The 18,871-nt window shown below is 36.4% G+C and overlaps 1 protein-coding gene across 1 annotated transcript; it reads left to right on the top strand.

Moving 5' to 3' along the window:
- The first annotated feature begins 15,330 nt into the window (after positions 1 to 15,330).
- LOC120116348 (beta-1,6-galactosyltransferase GALT29A) lies at positions 15,331 to 16,809 on the top strand. Its single transcript, XM_039136859.1, has one exon. The coding sequence runs from the start codon at positions 15,413 to 15,415 to the stop codon at positions 16,574 to 16,576; it is 1,164 nt and encodes a 387-aa protein (XP_038992790.1). The 5' UTR covers positions 15,331 to 15,412; the 3' UTR covers positions 16,577 to 16,809.
- The last annotated feature ends 2,062 nt before the right edge of the window (positions 16,810 to 18,871 follow it).

Here is an 18,871-nt window from a genome sequence, read left to right as displayed (position 1 = left end):
TGCTTCACTCTCATCGCCCTCACCACGCTGTCCACATAACGAATCTATTTCATCAATGAATATGATGGAAGGTGCACTGTCACGAGCCATCTGAAAAAGGTTTGAAACCAGTTTTTCACTTTCCCCCATCAATTAATGCTAATAGAGTTAAAAATTAAATTAAAGTTTTCACTCAATTCTAAGACGATAAATTTATCAAGATTTTTACGAAATTAGAATCAGATTATGTAAAAATTATTTAATTAAATAAAATTAACCTTATAATAATTAAGTTATTTAAGTATAGATTAAAGTTAATACGAGTATATTTTAATTATTATTATATAATTGAATATTTAAATTTTAGATTTGAGAATTTGATTAATTTAATTTAATTAAATAAGACCAAAATTAAATAAATTTTAAAATTCGCTTAGAGGGACAATTGGCCCATGCGCCAATTTATTTGAGGGACTATTTGAACTTCTTTTGATATAAAACTCTACATTCTTCATTCAATTAAAAGGTCAGATTTCACAAATAAGGTCAAATGAATGAGAATTAAGATTCTTATTTTCTTGAAATCAATTCATGGAATGACTTAAACTAAATCCAAAGGACTGAAGACAACGTTAAGTGAAGTTTATCTAAATTTTAGGGTTAAATTGGTATTCTATCTAAAGTTTAGGAGTGAAATTAAAATCAATTCATTTTGGCTAATTTTTGTCATGTCATCAAATTAATATAAATTAACGTTTCTGTGATCAGAATGTAACAATCGATAACGTAAGTAATCAAAATTTAGTAAATCAATAGCATAACATCCGGAAGGTAATTATTTTAATTTTAATGAAAAAAATATACAAATACAAGAAGAAGAAAAATTAAGTAGGAGATTCATGCATTTTGTAAGGGTAGGTATTCATCCATTTAACATTGATATATCTTGAAGTTTAATAAATGGCTGAAAATACATAAGATTTTATATCTTTCCATTATGCAAAAGAAATTTCTGATATAAATTTACATATTTAAATAATTTGATTTTAAATCAAATTAATTAAATTAAATTAATTATTCGTATTTAATCATTCTATCAATTTAGTTCACAAACACATTATCATCATCATCCCTCGTCGTCTGGTGATGAATTTTAACAATAAGATGATGGGCTTGTCTAAAATTTTAATTTCTTTTAAAAGTTTAAACTGGACAAATTTTTTTTAAAAAATTAATATTTCATAAAAACTTTTTAAAAGTTAAAAGGAGACTTATTTAAAATTATTTAAATAAATGTATTTTTAAAATTTCGAAGGAATCAAATTAATTTTTTTAGAAGATTTGAAAAACCAAATAGAGATTTTTAAAATCTTTGGGGGAGGTCCCATTCGGCTCCCGTTTAGGTTCACCTCTATCCCAGCCCAGGCCACAATCAATTTTCTCCACCACAGTGCCACCGTCAACACCCCACATCACCATCAATTAATATAAGATTATAGAGTATATATAATTAACTTTACAAAATTAAAATGTTTTTTCCTTTAAAAATAAATATAACAACCATTTTTTCCTAACCCACTGGTTGTTTATTTGTTTTAACTTTGCTGGGAGTGTGATGACATTAATTTTGACTAGGGGTGTTCATTCGGTTAAAACAGTGGTCGACCGAACATAATTACCATTAATCGAATTAATCGAATTATTTTTCTTTAACCGTTAACCGAATCAAATAAATTTCGGTTAATTTCGAATTAACCGAAATTTTTTAAAATTTTCTAATTTATATAAAAATTGAATATTTTTTAATTTAAAAAACAATTTACAATTAATTTAAATAATATATAATTATACAATAAAAATTTTATATGGATTTTTTTAATTAATTAATATTAATTGATGTTTAAAAGGTATTAGATTTTAAATTATTAATTGGGTTTTAAATGGTTTGGGTTGAGCCCATATGTTATATATAATATATTTAAAATTTAATTTCGGTTAATTCGGTTAATTAACCGATTTCGAACCGAATTAACCGTTAATCGAGTTCTAAAAAATGTATTAATCGTTCTTCAACCGAACTAATTCGATGACCGACCGAATTTAACAAACTAATTTAGTTCGATCAATTAATTCGGTTAAAACCAAAATGAACACCCCTAATTTTGACGTTAGTTGCTGCTCTAGGTATTTCTTTACTTTCTTGTTTTTTAAATCTCACATTTTCATTTTTTTTCTTTCAATAACTTTGTTTTTATGACATAATTTTCTTTTTCTTCATGATAATTTTTTTTATGTCTTTTGGCATGTTCTTTTTTTAGTAGTTTGACTGTTATTGTCTTTTATTTTCTCAAAGTTGGATTTGACATTACCGTGATAAATCAAGATGACACTTGTTATTATCGCGTTGATCTTTCCCACTTTAGACCCTCAAATTGAATTTGGATACTTAAAAATGCGTTCATAGATATTTTTCTAAAGATGCTTTGCTCTGACTTGCGTGTGACAGTGGTCTATCAACAGTTTAACCATCTATTGTGGTTCATTTATCGTAGCATTCATGTCTATTCGTATTTATTTTTTGTTCAATTTTTTTTAGATGTATTTTTCACGTGTACAACTTTTGACCTTCAAATATCAATAAAAATGGCCCCCTAAAACCAAAACAATCAAACTAATTTTTCTTTTTCTTCTTCTTAAAGTCCTCTTAAACCGTCTATTCTCCCTTACCAATAACAACGAAATACTCATGAGTCGTTGTATTTTCGATGGCAAAACTCACTAGATATTACCGTGAAAAAAAACAATTCAGGTGATAATACTGTCCAAGAAATAATTGTTCAAATGGTGTGAATTATACAGTGCATGGATTGGTCGCCATGCAAGCCAAACGAGATCATAGGTCGCCATACACTCGGTGCGACCTTGTAGGTCGCCATGCAAGCAGCTCGAACTCCTCCGTGATTCTGCTGAAATCACGACAAAGGTGGCTCTGCCTCCCTCACCCCTATCTCCCTCATGCATGCAGCAATGAAATCACGATAAAAGTGTTTTATACAAACTGTGGCGAGAGGATGAAGCTTTGCTACGAGCTGTGGTGAGAGGATGAAGCTTTGCATGTGCCATGCACGTCAGAAGAGGTCGCTTGCATGCAGTGGATAGCAGGCGAGCATGCAACGGGGAGCAGGGCGCAGGACAAGGTCGCCCAGCGTGCATGGCGACCTACCATGTCGCCACAACCTATAAGGTCGCCCGGAGGGCATGGCGACCTATGCTGGGAAGCTGCCACGCCGTAGGTCGCCCGGAAGGCATGGCGACCTACGGCCAACACTATGCAATTCGCCCGAAAGTTTTGCCATTTTAGATACCACCAAACTTATTATGGTGTTTACGATCAGTTTGGCCAACATACAAGTCAATATTATCCTCAATATGATCAGTCTTATGGCTCGGAAAACCAGTAGATTTAGGGTCTCTAAAATGAGTTTGCAAAACTTGCATGCACAGATTCAAGCTTCCCATGAAGCTCATTTATAGCTACAAAAACAAAACTAACAATAACATGAGTCTTACAAAAGACTCTCCGGGAGTTGTTGAGCTCCCAACGACAAAGAGGCAGACGATGAGGAGAAGAGAAAGTAAGGGATTCCAATGCCGATGAATGTCGCCAACATTAACAAATCCCTTGGGGGATGATAATGAGTATGTACTTCTACCTGTCGAGTCAAGTCGAGAAGAATGGAGAAGGCAAATAAAGGCCATGCAGAAATAAATTGACGACCTTAAAACATCAAGCAATTGTAATTTCTAAGGCTGATTGGTTTATGAAGGAGCACAACCCTATCATTCCCCATATATTGGCCACTTCTTACCCCCACATTTCAAGTTGTCTAATAAGGTTTATGATGAAACTTGAGATCCAGCGGACCACTCGTCTTAATACAAGAATTATATGGACATTGTGGAGGCCTCCGATCAATTAAAGTACAAGGTCTTCCCTACCACTTTCTACAGGAGAGTGGAGAATTAGTAGGACGACTCCCTACCCGCGAAAACCTAGCAGACTTCAAGCAGTTGTTGTAGATATTTGTTGGCCAATTCTTGGCCAATAGAACAATCTTCCACTCGTCGACCATCCTCTATAATGTGGTCCAGAAACAGGGTGAGCTCATACATGACTACACGAGAAAGTTTGCCAATGCCACCCATTACATTCTTGACCTAATAGACGAATGGAAAATCTCTACATATGTCAATGACCTCCGACACGATCCCTTGAGGTATGCCCTAATGGATAACATGCCAACAAGAATCAGCCATCTATACGATACAACCAACAGATGTGCTAAAACCGAGAAAATGGGATCCGCAGTGAATACATGCCAAATCTCAACCCCTATGTGAAATGTCTTACAAAGCCATCAAACTCAGAGACATCTTTGTTCTCCTCATACTTTTCACGACTCATTACGAGTGAATCGAGGATCGAAAGGTTTTTCCTCTTTAAGTAGCAGAGGAGACCACATGAGCAAGACAAATCATCGTCAGTAAGTCAATGTAGTTGACCGATGAGAAAGGGAACTTTTGGGGCATATACAAATTACACACCCCTTAACGTTTCCTCAAAGTCGAAAGGTTCGAGGTGATTTTATGGTTGCAAAGGCTTTTTTGTTGTTGTTGTTGTTGAAAAAGTTAAATCATAAAAGAGAGAGGAAGAAGAGAGGAGCATTTTAGTAGCCTTAGTTATCGAAGATGATGTCATAAGATGACACGTTATGATGATAGAAAAAAGAGAAAATCGCCTCAGTGACCAAAAAAAAGTTATAATATACGATTTTAACCAACTTTTTTTGGATTTGCCAAAATGACCAACAAAATCGCAACGCGATCCCCAGAATCGCAAATCAGTTTCCAAAATCGCAACGCGATTCTTGAAAATCGCAATGCGATAGTACAAATTCGCATTGCGATTTTCCAAAATCGCAACGCGAATATGAAAATATTGCGAAAATCGCAACGCGAATATGAAAATCGCAACGCGAACACATAAATCGCAACGCGTATCCGTAAATCGCAACGTGTATCCGTAAATCGCAACGCGTATGGGTAAATCGCAATGCGTATCCGTATATCGCAACGCGTATCCGTAAATCGCAACGATAATACATAAAATCGCAACGCGTATCCGTAAATCGCAACGCGATATTTAAAGCGCCATTATAATCGCTACGCGTATTTTATTTTCAAATTACAAAAAGAATATTAAGACAAAATCCCGTAATCGCAACTCATAACCTAAAACCTAAAATCACAACTCAGTCCCATCTCCATCTCTCACTCTCTACGGCGAAGAAATCGTCCCCATCTCCGAAGATTTCCGTCCCCATCTCCGGCGAAATCCCTCACAACCATTCACGGTCAGAAATCCCTCACAATATTCAGAAATGGAAAATCAACCTCCGAGGGTTAGTTTTTTTAATTATTTTTATTTTGAAATGTTTGCATTATTGTAGGTTTTTCATATTGAAACTGATGATAAGTTTACTGGTCATTTCAATAATAGATTAACCATTTCACTTAGATTTCATTTCGCGTTACGATTCTGTCGTTGCGATTTTCATTTCGCGTTGCTATTCTCTCGTTCCGATTTTCAAGTTAGTATTTGTCTTTGTCTTTGTTCTGTCTTTTGGTTGAAGTAATGCAATCCATTCAAGTTTCAATTTGCAGAAGAGTCGCAACGAGATAAATGAAAATCGCAACGAGAGAATGACTGTCGCAACGAGAGAAATGAAAAGCGCAACGAGAGAATCGCAACGCGAAATGAAAATCGCAACGAGAGAATCGCAACGCGAAACCAAAATCGCATTGCGATTTTCATTTCGCGTTGCGATTCTCTCGTTGCGATTCTCTCGTTGCGATTGTCATCTCGCGTTGCGATTCTCTCGTTGCGATTTTCATTTCAACCAAAAGACAAAACAGTGTTGCAAATTTTAGTTTCAAGAATAAACTACTACTTTTTATGTTTATTGTTTTTGGTATATCTTCACAGTGTAGTTTTTGGTATATCTAACTTGGTATGTTTATTGTTTTTGTAGAAATTTTTTTCGGCTCAATTGACCTTGAGAAATAAAGTCAGCCTGGCCACTACAATTGCAAAGAAGCTTTCACCTGCTCAAAGACAATTGTTTGAGGAAACCTGCTTCGGGCCATGGCTGAGAGTACAGCATCCGGGTGGAGATGCTAATTTGACCCATTTGTGGCTTCAGACCATGACATCAAATCTACCCGACAGTATACAACGTGGTGAGGAAGAGATATGGTTTCATTTTCCACCAGCGTATACTTGTTTTGGGCGGAAGGAGTTCTGCTTAATCACTGGTCTACGATTCGGACACGATGATGTAGGCCGGTACACTCGTCATATCGCCCGCCCATCATGGTTATCCCAGGTTTTTCCGGATGAGTCAATGGAGAAGCCGAACCTACATGTCGACGACCTGAAGAAATTGTTTAATAAGAAAGCTGGTTTCACTCGGATGGATGACGTCGATGTTGTCCGAGTATGCCTTCTACTACTTGTGTATGCCGGCTTTTTAGGCAGAGAGGCCAGACAACCTATTCATCGGGAGCTAATAATATTGGTAGAGGACCTGAATGCATGAAATTTGTTTCCGTGGGGTTCGTATATATGGAAAGCTACCTGGACTAAGTTGTCGTCTGCCTTTGATGACCGCAAAAGTTTGCGGGGCGATGGGTCCAAATACACTTTGTCAGGCTTTGTTTGGGCCTTTAAGGTAAGAATTTCTATATAATGTTTCTAAAATTATAATTAATTATTTAACAATTACTAATTTTGTTATTATATTGTTTGTAGATTTGGATATTCGAGGCTTTCCCCAGCATGCGTACATATGCAATAAAAACGTCAAATGATATTCCCAGGGCTATTTCCTGGAAGAGGAAAACTCTGTTGGATTGGGAAGACTTAATACCATATGCCACAATAAATAATGTAAGTTAACACAAATACTTTCATATAATATATAAACAAGTTATTAATAGTAGACGTTTAACTTTGTTTGAGTTTTTATATTTTAGGAGGCTAACATTCCATTACAAAGACTGACACCCACGGAGGAAGAGCTTGCCACTGATTGGTGGCAAGCTAGTCAGAATTTTTTTGATGGCACGGATGATGAGCAGCATCCACTTCCTCCAATTCGAGAGCCATCACCTCACCTAGAGCCATCACCCGATCGACCCGACTATACACCTCTAGAACGAGAGCCATCACCTATCCCGTCACATCATCGAGCCTCTTCTCCACCATCACCTTATGATAGGCGACCGGCAAAGATGCCACGACTCCTATCTCCCTGTTCTCCACCTCCACCTCAACGGGATGAGTCAAGGGAGTTACGTGATGAGGTCAATGCCTTGCGTGAGGAGATCGGTACTCTACGCGATAACGATGGTGCATGGCGTGTGGAGGTGTCAACTTTACGTGGTGAGGTTGCCGCTCTACGTGAGATGATAGTATCGTTGCAGAATGAGGTTCATACTCTACGCAACGAGGTAAGTTTAAGATTTTCCATATTTAACTTAATGATAAATTTACTCGTAATTTCACTTAGATTAGCCATTTCACTTAGATTGCTTAGTAAATTTATTCGGTTGCTGCCAATTCTGCTAAACTGTGTATTCTTTAACACTGAAATAGTATTTGTCTTTGTTTTGTCTTTTGGTTGAAAGTAAATTTGTTCGGTTGCTGCCAATTCTGCTAAACTGTGTATTCTATAATACTGTGAAATAGTATTTGTCTTTGTTTTGTCTTTTGGTTGAAAGTAAATTTGTTCGGTTGCTGCCAATTCTGCTAAACTGTGTATTCTTTAACACTGTGAAATATATTTGTCTTTGTTTTGTCTTTTGGTTGAAAGTAAATTTATCCATTCAAGTTTCAATTTGCAGAAGAAGAAATAGTTTACTTTCGCAACACGAAACTTAAAATCGCAACGCGAAACCAAAATCGCAACGCGAAATGAAAATCGCAACGACAGAATCGCAACGCGAAACCAAAATCGCAACGACAAGATCGCAACGCGAAACCAAAATCGCATTGCGATTTTCATTTCGCGTTGCGATTCTTTCGTTGCGATTTTCATTTCGCATTGCAATTCTGTCGTTGCGATTTTCATTTCGCGTTGCGATTTTGGTTTCGCGTTGCGATTTTAAGTTTCGTGTTGCGAAAGTAAACTATTTCTTCTTCTGCAAATTGAAACTTGAATGGATAAATTTACTTTCAACCAAAAGACAAAACAAAGACAAATACTAACTTCAGGGTATTAGTTTGAAACATATTTTTCTTTGTTATCTGATGCATTTTGTGAACTATGATAGAATAATGACTTGGGTGAATACAATGCAAGTTTGAAACATATTTGTCTTTGTTTTCACTGTTTAAATATCATGTCTGTTTATTTACTGATTTTTGTATTTAATTATTTAGCGGCCCGATAGAGTGGATGCTTTACGTCGGGTTATGCTTGCACGACGGAGTTCACGCATCAGACAGCGTGCACGTGCTATTAAGTCTCCGTACACCCCAATAGTGCGAAGACACCGCAAGAAGAAGCCCGACTCGCCTGTCATCCCTCAAGAGTCCACTCCTATCGTTGAAGAGGCCCCCCTATCATTCCTCGAGAGTCCCCTCCCACCGTTAAAGAGGCCACTGTCATCATTGAAGAGGTCCCTCCCACCATTCAAGAGCCCGATTCACATGGCGTCATATGTAGGCTTCTTGAGAAACCCTCTGACGTGCCGGACATGATGGATTCAAGTTGGCTCTTGTATGAGTTACCGGCCAGTACCATACCGGTATCTGAAGAGGAGAGGGAACAACTACCGGACACAATTCTGGATAACACCCTTTGGGCTAAGACCGCTGTTGATTTTTATCTACATGAGCGGAGCCAGGGGTGTTTCACTGACATATGCAAGCTCACCGATGATATCTATTTGTTGCTTGATCGGTCTTGGTGGGGCGTATTATTAGGGGTCGAAGACAATGGCTATTTCGATGGGGGGGTAAGTCTTATATTTTTCTTATATTTCAATTTGATTAATTTTTTTTTTAAATTTATGTAAGTCACTAATATATGTCTTTTTTTGTAAAACAGCATATCGATGCGTGGGTGACACGTCTTCTAATAATAAGAAAACTTAATAAAAATAAAAATATACGATATACAATTATGCCGACGTCTTTTCACGCCGTTCACTTGAAGAATGCACGAAATGAACATTTGATTTGGGCAATGGACAAGCTAAACTTTATCCTGCATGGTGGGAGGTCGATAAGGTTAGTATTTATTTTAGATTGAGTTTAAAGGTTTTATGAAATAAGTGCGCAAATGAATGAATTATTACTTATGATTGCAGGTGTTTATCCCTGTTTTGGAACGTAAACATTGGATTCTCGTCGAGCTTCAGCTCCCATCCCTTAAAACAATAGTGTATGACAGCATGATAAATTACATATCATTGGCTGATTTAAGAGATGTTATTAAGGGATGGAGCTCTCATTTGGCTAAATTCTTGGATGCGATCAATTATTAGACTCGTTCTGGAAACAAGAAGCCAAAGAAGCTCAATATTACAGTTATTAGAGACGAGACCGCGCCACAACAAACGAGCGGAGCCAGAGGAGATTGTGGTCCTCTCGTATGCTTGGCGTTGGAGCGTTTGACGACGGGAAGCATCAAGTATCTACCTCCCACCGATAGAGATAGAGCTGCAGTAGGCGTGTGGTTTCGGCATTATATGGCTAAATCGATATATACGAGACGCTGCCTACCTGCATCCGCGTTATAAAAATGTCCATAAACAATTGGTAAGTTTATATACTTTTGGTTTGAAAATGTTTGGTTAAGTACCTAGAATTCAATAATTTGCTGTTTGTAGGTTTTAGATGTGTAGAAAGTGTTGTTTGAGCAAATGTTTGGTTTCTGCAGGTTAATCTCAGAAGTGAACTGCGTGAAAATGATGTATGGCTGCAAAAGTTGATTCAATAGTTTAATTGATTGTTTTTTGATTGTTTAATTGATTTGTAAAAGTTGATTCAATAGTAGATGATCGGAAATAAGAATTATTGCTTATTTTTTGATTGTTTAATTGATTTGTAAAAGATGATTTGTAAAAGTTGATTTGTGTAATTGATGCGAATATAATTCTTATTTGTGCTTGTTTAATTGATTGAAATGTAATGGTTGATTTTGTTGATTTCAATCTGCATTATGTTGAAGGCAAAATTGACTATCGCAATGCGAAATGAAAATCGCAATGCGAAATGAAAATCGCAACGAGAGAATCGCAATGCGAAATGAAAATCGCAATGCGGAAATGAAAATCGCAATGGGAGAATCGCAATGCGATTTTAATTTCGCATTGCGATTCTCTCGTTGCGATTTTCATTTCGCATTGCGATTTTCATTTCACATTGCGATTCTCTCGTTGCGATTTTCATTTCGCATTGCGATTTTCATTTCGCATTGCGATTATCTCGTTGCGATTTTCATTTCCGCATTGCGAAATGTAATGGTTGATTTTGTTGATTTCAATCTGCATTATGTTGAAGGCAAAATTGACTATCGCAATGCGAAATGAAAATCGCAATGCGAAATGAAAATCGCAACGAGAGAATCGCAATGCGAAATAAAAATCGCAACGAGAGAATCGCAATGCGATTTTCATTTCGCATTGCGATTCTCTCGTTGCGATTGTAATTTCCGTGTTGCGATAGTCAAATGCATGCCTAATAGTGATAACAACTGAATAACAAGAGTTGGTTAAGTCAAAATGGTTGGCCTGAGTCATTAATTCAACTGAAAATGTTAAAAGTTCACACATAAAATCCACATAATACAACGTTTGCATTTAAAAATCACCTAAGTTAACAGTCCCAAAAGGTGAAGCCAATTGTGATTGGGATTTTGAAGATGGTTGCCTTTTGCTTGACACCATATGAGCTTTGGATTTTGATGAGGATCCATATTTTGGTAGAGGAAAAGATGATTTTGATGGCACTGGTGATCCACATGTAACCTTGTATGACCACTTTCCTTGCACCGACTACATGTCGATCTCTTCTTCTCTTCACCCTTAGACGGTATACGATCGTGACTTTTTGGTCGGCCAGGTAGCCTTCTGTCCATGGCTGGTGGCAAAACTGTTTGTAAGTCATCTGGTATGTCCCACTCAGAAGGATGTGGAATAGGGTAGACAATCTCGGCATAAGTCTGTCGATAAACTTCTGTAGTGTAGCAATCCATAGCGTATGCGCTTGAATCATCTTGGTTTAAATGAAGAGCAACTTTTATAACATGGCCACACGGATAACCAGATGTTTGCCATTTCATACAACTACACGTCTTTGCATTTAGATCGACTAGCCCATTTAAGTTATTATCCAGTACTTGAAACAAAGTGTTTGAACATGGTTCAACTCTCCATGACGTTGACTTCACAACACGTTTCGTTATTTTTTTCAGTCCATGGTGTAACACGATGTTCCAATGTTCCTGTAAATTTAAATAAACAATACTTAGTAAAATATATAAATATGATAAGTTACGAATTCAAAGAAATAATACTGCATGGTTTCTTTTCTTGTAGTACCACTGTTGAATAGAGGCTCGAAAAAACTCCATTAACATAGTAATGGGTAATTTCCGGGAATGACGACTTAGAGCGTTGATTGATTCTGCACTATTAGACGTCATGAAACCATATCTTGCTCCAAGTTGATGTACTCTTGACCATCTTTCAAACCCGACATCTTCTAGTGTTTGAGCACACTGAGGCAAAACACGTCTTAAACAATTTATATGCTTATTGAAATCCACTTCCCGATAAGCTTTTACAGCCTTCCAGTATGTCCATTTGTGCTTTTTTATACCAGCAGACCTTGATTTTAGATTTCTATACAAATGAACACCACAAAGTCCATGAAAAGCATCTGGGAAACACCTTCTAACAGCGTTGTCAATTGAGTTTGCCCTATCGGATATGATTGTCAGATTGCTAATAGGACCTATGCAATCCCTAAGATGCCCCATAAACCATGTCCATGAATCAGAGGTTTCAGATTTGCCAACCCCGTAAGCTATTGGCAATATCCCATTGTTAGCATCCATGGCTACTGCTAATAAGTTTACTCCAAGGTATCGACCTTTCAAATGTGCTCCGTCAACTATAATAACTGGGCGCATGCAAGTAATAAACGAACGAATCTACAAAATAATATACACAAGAAATATAATCATTTAAATGTGAAATGCATGTAACTAACAAAAATGAGTCAACAAAATTATATTGATTTACTAACCGTAGCACCAATGGCGATAAACAGCAACTCAAAGCGTCCATCTCTATCTGTTTTGATATGAGTTACCGACCCAGGATTTTTCAGCTTTAAATTGTGACAATAAGCCGGCAGTTGGGCAAACGATGCTTCTGGCGACCCCCTCAACAATTCCAAGGCATAACATTTGGCTCTCCAAGCTTGAGAATATGATATACTAATCTTGAACCGAGCATTCATGTCAGTCATAATTTCATGTCCCCGATATACCCTGCCATTCAAAACATTAACTCAGCCAGAAAACCACCCAACACCTTTTTGTTTGCTGTTATGGTGAGGAAAAACTTGGGTTCTTGAACATGTATGTTTATCAATAAAAGTCCTAACTTGAAACATTTTGCAATCTTTTATTCTCTTTGCAATCATACGCCACGTACAGTTTTTGTCAATCATACACCTTGTTTCGAAACGATCTTTGCTTGATTTGTTAACTTTTAGTTGATAGCCATCTTCCACACATTTCGTATACAAAGCTATCTTCAAGTCTTCCTTTGTATCAAAACAATCATCTTTCTTGACACGAATAACTTTTGTGTAACAATCAACTGCTTTCTTTGCCAACTCTTCTTCCGGTAACTGAAGTAATTCTGGCATATTCCAGTTATACTCCCGTGGCATTTTCTTTTCTTCGGGGACTTTTTCTTCTTTTTTTTCTTCTTCAGGATTATATGAATTACAGAATGGATGTTCAACATGTTCATTCACAGTCGTAACTTCCTCCTCATTATCATCAACAACATCTTCCTCGGCAACGGGTGTTTCATCATCAAAATTCGGGTATTGACCAATATTAAAATCATTACACACATGGTCTGTTTCTTCTTCTGAAACATCATCAAAATCCGTGTATTGACCAATATCAAAGTCCGGATATTGACCAAGACCAAATTTCGAATACTGACTAGTACTCACAATTTTTTCTGTTGGCTCATCATCGTCTAACTGGTCAATACGAAAACCGGAATTTGGTGCTGAAAGTTGATTGGGATTTGGATTAGAGAAAGGTTGTGGGTTTTGAGAAAAACTTAGTTGATTACTACCCGCTACTGACCCAACAATACTACTTCTAGGTTCAACAACATACAATGTAACATCATCTTGTGAAACACTAATGTAAGCAATGAATCGTTCAACATCTTCATTGTCGGTTAACAAATAAACTTTACCATTTCTCTGATAAGATAGCCTAAATCCACTTAGGGGCTCTAAATTCAATTTATTTGAAACACGTAGCATTAGAGTTTCATAAGTTAACTTTTGTAAAGACAATTTTAGTTGAAGATTCATGGGTAAAGGCATATATTGTAAAACACCATGAACATTATCCCATGACCCTCCAAAACACAAATCTATCCAAACATGATCAACATTAGATGATTTCATGGTTGTAAATTAATTTACTAAACAGATGAGCTGCGAAACTAAAACCTGTTGCCGGATTGGGAAGGATGTCGTTGGATATAGGAACGGATGTCGCCGGAGAGAGTGATAGATGGAGATGGAATGAGTTGCGATTTAGGGATTTAGTTTATGATTTCAGTGTTATATACCCAAAATTTCAGTGTTGTGATTTACAGATTCTCATTGCGATTTACGGATTATCGTTGCGATTTACAGATTCTCGTTGCGATTTACGGATTATCGTTGCGATTTACAGATTCTCGTTGCGATTTACGGATTATCGTTGCGATTTACGGATACGCGTTGCGATTTACGGATTATCGTTGCGATTTACGGATACGCATTGCGATTTACGGATACGCGTTGCGATATACGGATACACGTTGCGATTTATGTGTTCGCGTTGCGATTTTCATATTCGCGTTGCGATTTTGGAAAATCGCAATGCGAATTTGTACTATCGCATTGCGATTTTCAAGAATCGCGTTGCGATTTTGGAAACTGATTTGCGATTCTGGGGATCGCGTTGCGATTTTTATTTCGCGTTGCGATTTTGTTGGTCATTTTGGCAAATCCAAAAAAGTTGGTTAAAATCGTATATTATAACTTTTTTTTGGTCACTGAGGCGATTTTCTCTAGAAAAAATGAATAGGATTTTGATGAGGAGAAATTGGGTGAAAGTGAAGGAATTAGGCGAAAATGTGAGTGAATTTGGAGGAAAGTCATTTTGAGAATAAGATATAGGTTTAAAATTCGAAGGATTCGTAAGTGAAGTATAAGGAGGAGAATGTTGTGTTTAAAGATTAAATCGATAAAATTTAAAAATATGGATAATTAAATTTATTAAATTATTTTAAATAAAAATTAAATTGATCGAATCAATAAATACAAAGAAATAAATATTTTATCACATAAAATATAAAATTATCACATTAATAATTTCATAAATCAATTAACATGGGACGATTTGCCTGAAATCAAAATACAAATTAAATAATTTAAGTAATAAAATAATTTTATTTAGGGGTCAAAATAAAATCAATTTATAATTTAATGATCAATAAAGTAGTGTAACCTGGTATATTTTATATATTCATTCCTTCCCAACCGACGGCAATGATCCTGCAAACAACATGCATTTTAATGGAGAAAGAAGAAAAGAAACAGTAGGCACTCCATTCCGTTGCCTTTCCCAATACACAACTTCTTAAGTTTCTTTTTTGTTTTTATCTCGTTCGATTCAGTGTTTATTCTTATTATTAGACGCTGTTAAAGAAAAATCTTGAAATTTTCACCATTTCTATGATTTATTTTCATCTGCAGTTCATATTTCCCTTTCTTGTGTAATATTTCTCATTCTAAGATTCCATCTCTGTCTCTTTCCCTTTATGGGGTTTCTTCAAAATAGGAAAATACTTGTGGTGTGAAAAAGATCTGATTTTCATTTTACCAATCTTTTCTCTCTCTGAAATCCCAGATTGATTCTCTCTGTGATTAGACACCCATTCTTCCGGATGCCAAATACTTGTGGGTTTTCTTCAAGATCTGTTATTTTTAGCACTTTTGGTCATATCTAGCAAACCCCATTTTGACCATTCCACCATTTTTATTGCTCCCATGAAGAGGCCAGTTAGACCTTTGATAAGCATTTTGATGCTTGTTGCATTGGCAGCAACACTAAGCTGTCGGATTACCATCCTCCGAGGCGGTGGATTTGCTGGTTCAGCTGAATCGGGGATCCAATCCCCACCGATTCAAGTTTTTAACTCAACATTGCTCAAATTTGCAGCTGTTAATATAGGTGAAGAAAAATCCAAGCTTGAAATTGAGCAGCTGCTGGAAGGGAACTTTGCCAGTCAAGGAAGATACAGGACTTTTGCAGCATGGAGGAGGTTCAATCATCATGATGTCAAAGCTAGAAATTCTAATGGGTTGCCGGTAATGCTCAGGTCCCCTAAATTTTATCGATATTGGTTAGAGTTTAGGAGGAACTTACAGCTCTGGGCAAGAAAAAGAATGTTCCAACCTGATATTTTGATGGATTTAGTTAGATTAGTAAAGGTCCATATTGATAGCCACAATGGTTTAATGAGTTCAGATAACAAGTACAAATCTTGTGCTGTTGTGGGGAATAGTGGGATTTTATTGAATAGTGATCATGGGAAGTTGATTGATGGTCATGAGGCGGTGATTAGATTGAACAATGCTAGGACTGAGAGGTTCGAAAAGGATGTCGGATCGAAAACTAGTATTTCATTTGTAAATAGCAATATACTGCATCTTTGTGCTAGGAGGGAAGGGTGTTTTTGCCACCCTTATGGATGGAATGTTCCTATGGTTATGTACGTCTGTCAACCGGTTCATTTCATGGACTATTTGGTATGCAATTCATCTCACAAGGCACCTTTGTTGATTACAGATCCGCGTTTTGATATGCTGTGTGCTAGGATTGTGAAGTATTACTCGGTAAAACGATTTGTGGAGGAAACAGGGAAGCCATTGGGTGAATGGGGATCTACTCATGATGGCTCCATGTTTCACTATTCCTCTGGAATGCAAGCTGTTATGCTAGCCTTGGGAATTTGTGACAAAGTTAGTATATTTGGTTTTGGCAAATCAACTTCCTCGAAACATCACTATCATACTAATCAGAAGGCTGAGCTCCGATTACATGACTATGAGGCGGAATATGCATTCTATCGTGATCTGGTGAAGAATCCAAGGGCAATACCATTCATTTCGGACAAGTTCAGGTTCCCTCATGTGGTAATCTATCAATGATTTTGGCTGATTGATTTTGTTTTCCTTGTTTTCTTGGTCAAGATAAAATCGTTGTGTTCATGTTGTATCCGTAATTCTCTAGTGGATAGTCAAAAGGAAACACAGTTGCTGAAGATATCTGTTTCATATTTTGGACCTGCACTGTCAAAGATGGTTGAGGGTAATATGAAATGTAAAATTGGAAACTTAGAATATGAAGTAAGATATTGATTCTTGATTTGCTTTGGTTGAAAGTGATTTGCCTATTTTCCGTACAGTGTAGACGATTTCGTCCTCAACCGTTTGATCTAGAAGAATAGCCTTTTAACATTACATATATTTCTGTCTATGCTTGATAGTAGCCTCCTAAGGTCCCTTCATGGATGATCTAATGCTTTTAATCACGTTTCCCATGTTGTATAGTGGATAAGATTTACAAAAGCTGTTGATTGAAAATTGTCTTGCGTTGAGTCCGAGTCTAGGCATTTTTGGAGCATACCATGCATTGAGTGATGCCTTTTTGGATGCACTCGTAATCAAATTCAGACTTCTATCGTAGATTATCGTATGGCTTTCTTTAGATCGAATTTGCTAGATAAATTCTAGGGTTATATAGAAAACATGAATATGATTCGAAAATGATAGATGCCATGGTATACCTGATGATAAATGGCCAAAGTTTGGGATGTAGTCAAGACAGTCCATGGATGCTGTTGTTGAAACCAAAAGCTCACATCCCTTTACAAGTTGCATGAGTGGTAGTCCCAACATGAATAGAAACGGAGAGAAATGCATAACTGTAGTCATGATGGGGTGCTGGAATGTACGGTTGCACCACTTGAAAATTTCAAATTCTCTTATAGCTTAAATATTTTCTTTTTATCTTTTATTAATAATCAAATTTCGCATCCCGTGAATTTCTCCAACCTGTAGTTTTTGGAACTCACTCAAGAACGCAAAATTTCGTAAGCACCGGCTATGGTTGAATCGCCTTATTTTTCCAATAATGTTTTAGCATAGTGAATTTCTTAGCCATAAATTGCATCGTTAATGACTACGTCGTCAATACAAGACGGATAATCATAGTCAAAATATAAAGATGTGGACATGGTAGATGCATAATGGGCGAGGCCATGCACATCAGCATTAGCAGATCGTCGGATACATTGGATGCGAATATGGGGATGAGAATCCAACAATGCTCTTGCTTCGGTAAGATAAAATCGAACCACCGAGATATTGGCGGTATAATGCTTCAATCGTTGTGCCACAGGTTGACAGACAAGCACTATCGTGCGCAATACTACACCAAAAAAGATAATCATCGACTTGCAAGCCTCAAAATGCAATCCTAAACACAACTATGAGTTCAAAATCTTGAAAAAAACATATGAGATGATAATGTAAGCTTACATAGTTTAGTGACATAATCTTGACACATATATGATCAAGGATAATAAGAGATTATGCATTTCTTTGATCATGTCATAATATATAAGCACTTAACATATCATTTTATAGGAAACAACATCTATCGTACCTGTAAATAAGTAAAATAATCTATAACATACTTTATTTTGATGGCTCATTTATGAAATTTGAATACATGCATCATCCTAAGATCATCATGATCATGCCTTCACATCATCAGGACTGAATTCCGAATACACAACAAACCTCAACATTTCCACGATCTTTCACATCAGCAAAGACTAAAGTTTATAAGTTCTACGGATTCTATGACATGTCAATTGTCTCCAAATCATCTAATGCCTAAGGACTCAATATTACTTATAAACAATGTATATAGTATAGCCAATATACCATGGCTTTCAACAATATTTACAATGTATAAACAATGTTTTTCTGCCAACATGAAACGTAACATATCTAAATTATGGATAAAGCTTACCAAATTTACTTTGTTTGTTGTCATTCGATTGCTCTGTATGAAATTTTACAATTGCTATCAATATATATAACTATGTCTATACAATAAAAATCATAAACATATATAATACGAGATTACGAGGAATCTCGGAACACCGAATTGTCATAGACTTTCGGTTTCCCTTTTTGGTTTAGAGTTTCCACTGAATTCATTTCATCTAGCAAAAGATAAACCCATATTCTGAGAGATGATAATCATCCAATACTCTATTAAATCTAATGTTATACTCTACTTAAGGTTTTAAACCCTGAAGCCACTTAAATCTAATACTATATCTAACATAAATCCTAAAATTATCATGAATCCCTAACCTGGATGATGAAAATAAATAATGCTAATCGATAGGAAATGACTCGAGTTTTCCA

This window comes from Hibiscus syriacus, unplaced genomic scaffold (genome assembly GCF_006381635.1).
Source record: "Hibiscus syriacus cultivar Baekdansim isolate YM2019G1 unplaced genomic scaffold, ASM638163v2 tig00110293_pilon, whole genome shotgun sequence".
In the NCBI taxonomy this organism is placed as follows: Eukaryota; Viridiplantae; Streptophyta; class Magnoliopsida; order Malvales; family Malvaceae; genus Hibiscus; species Hibiscus syriacus.
Note: the sequence above shows the minus strand (reverse complement) of the source record. Positions and strands in the feature narration are given on the sequence as shown.

Bases quoted from the DNA above. Each gene is read 5' to 3' on its own strand.
- LOC120116348 (XM_039136859.1), top strand. From the start codon at position 15,413: ATGAAGAGGCCAGTTAGACCTTTGATAAGCATTTTGATGCTTGTTGCA.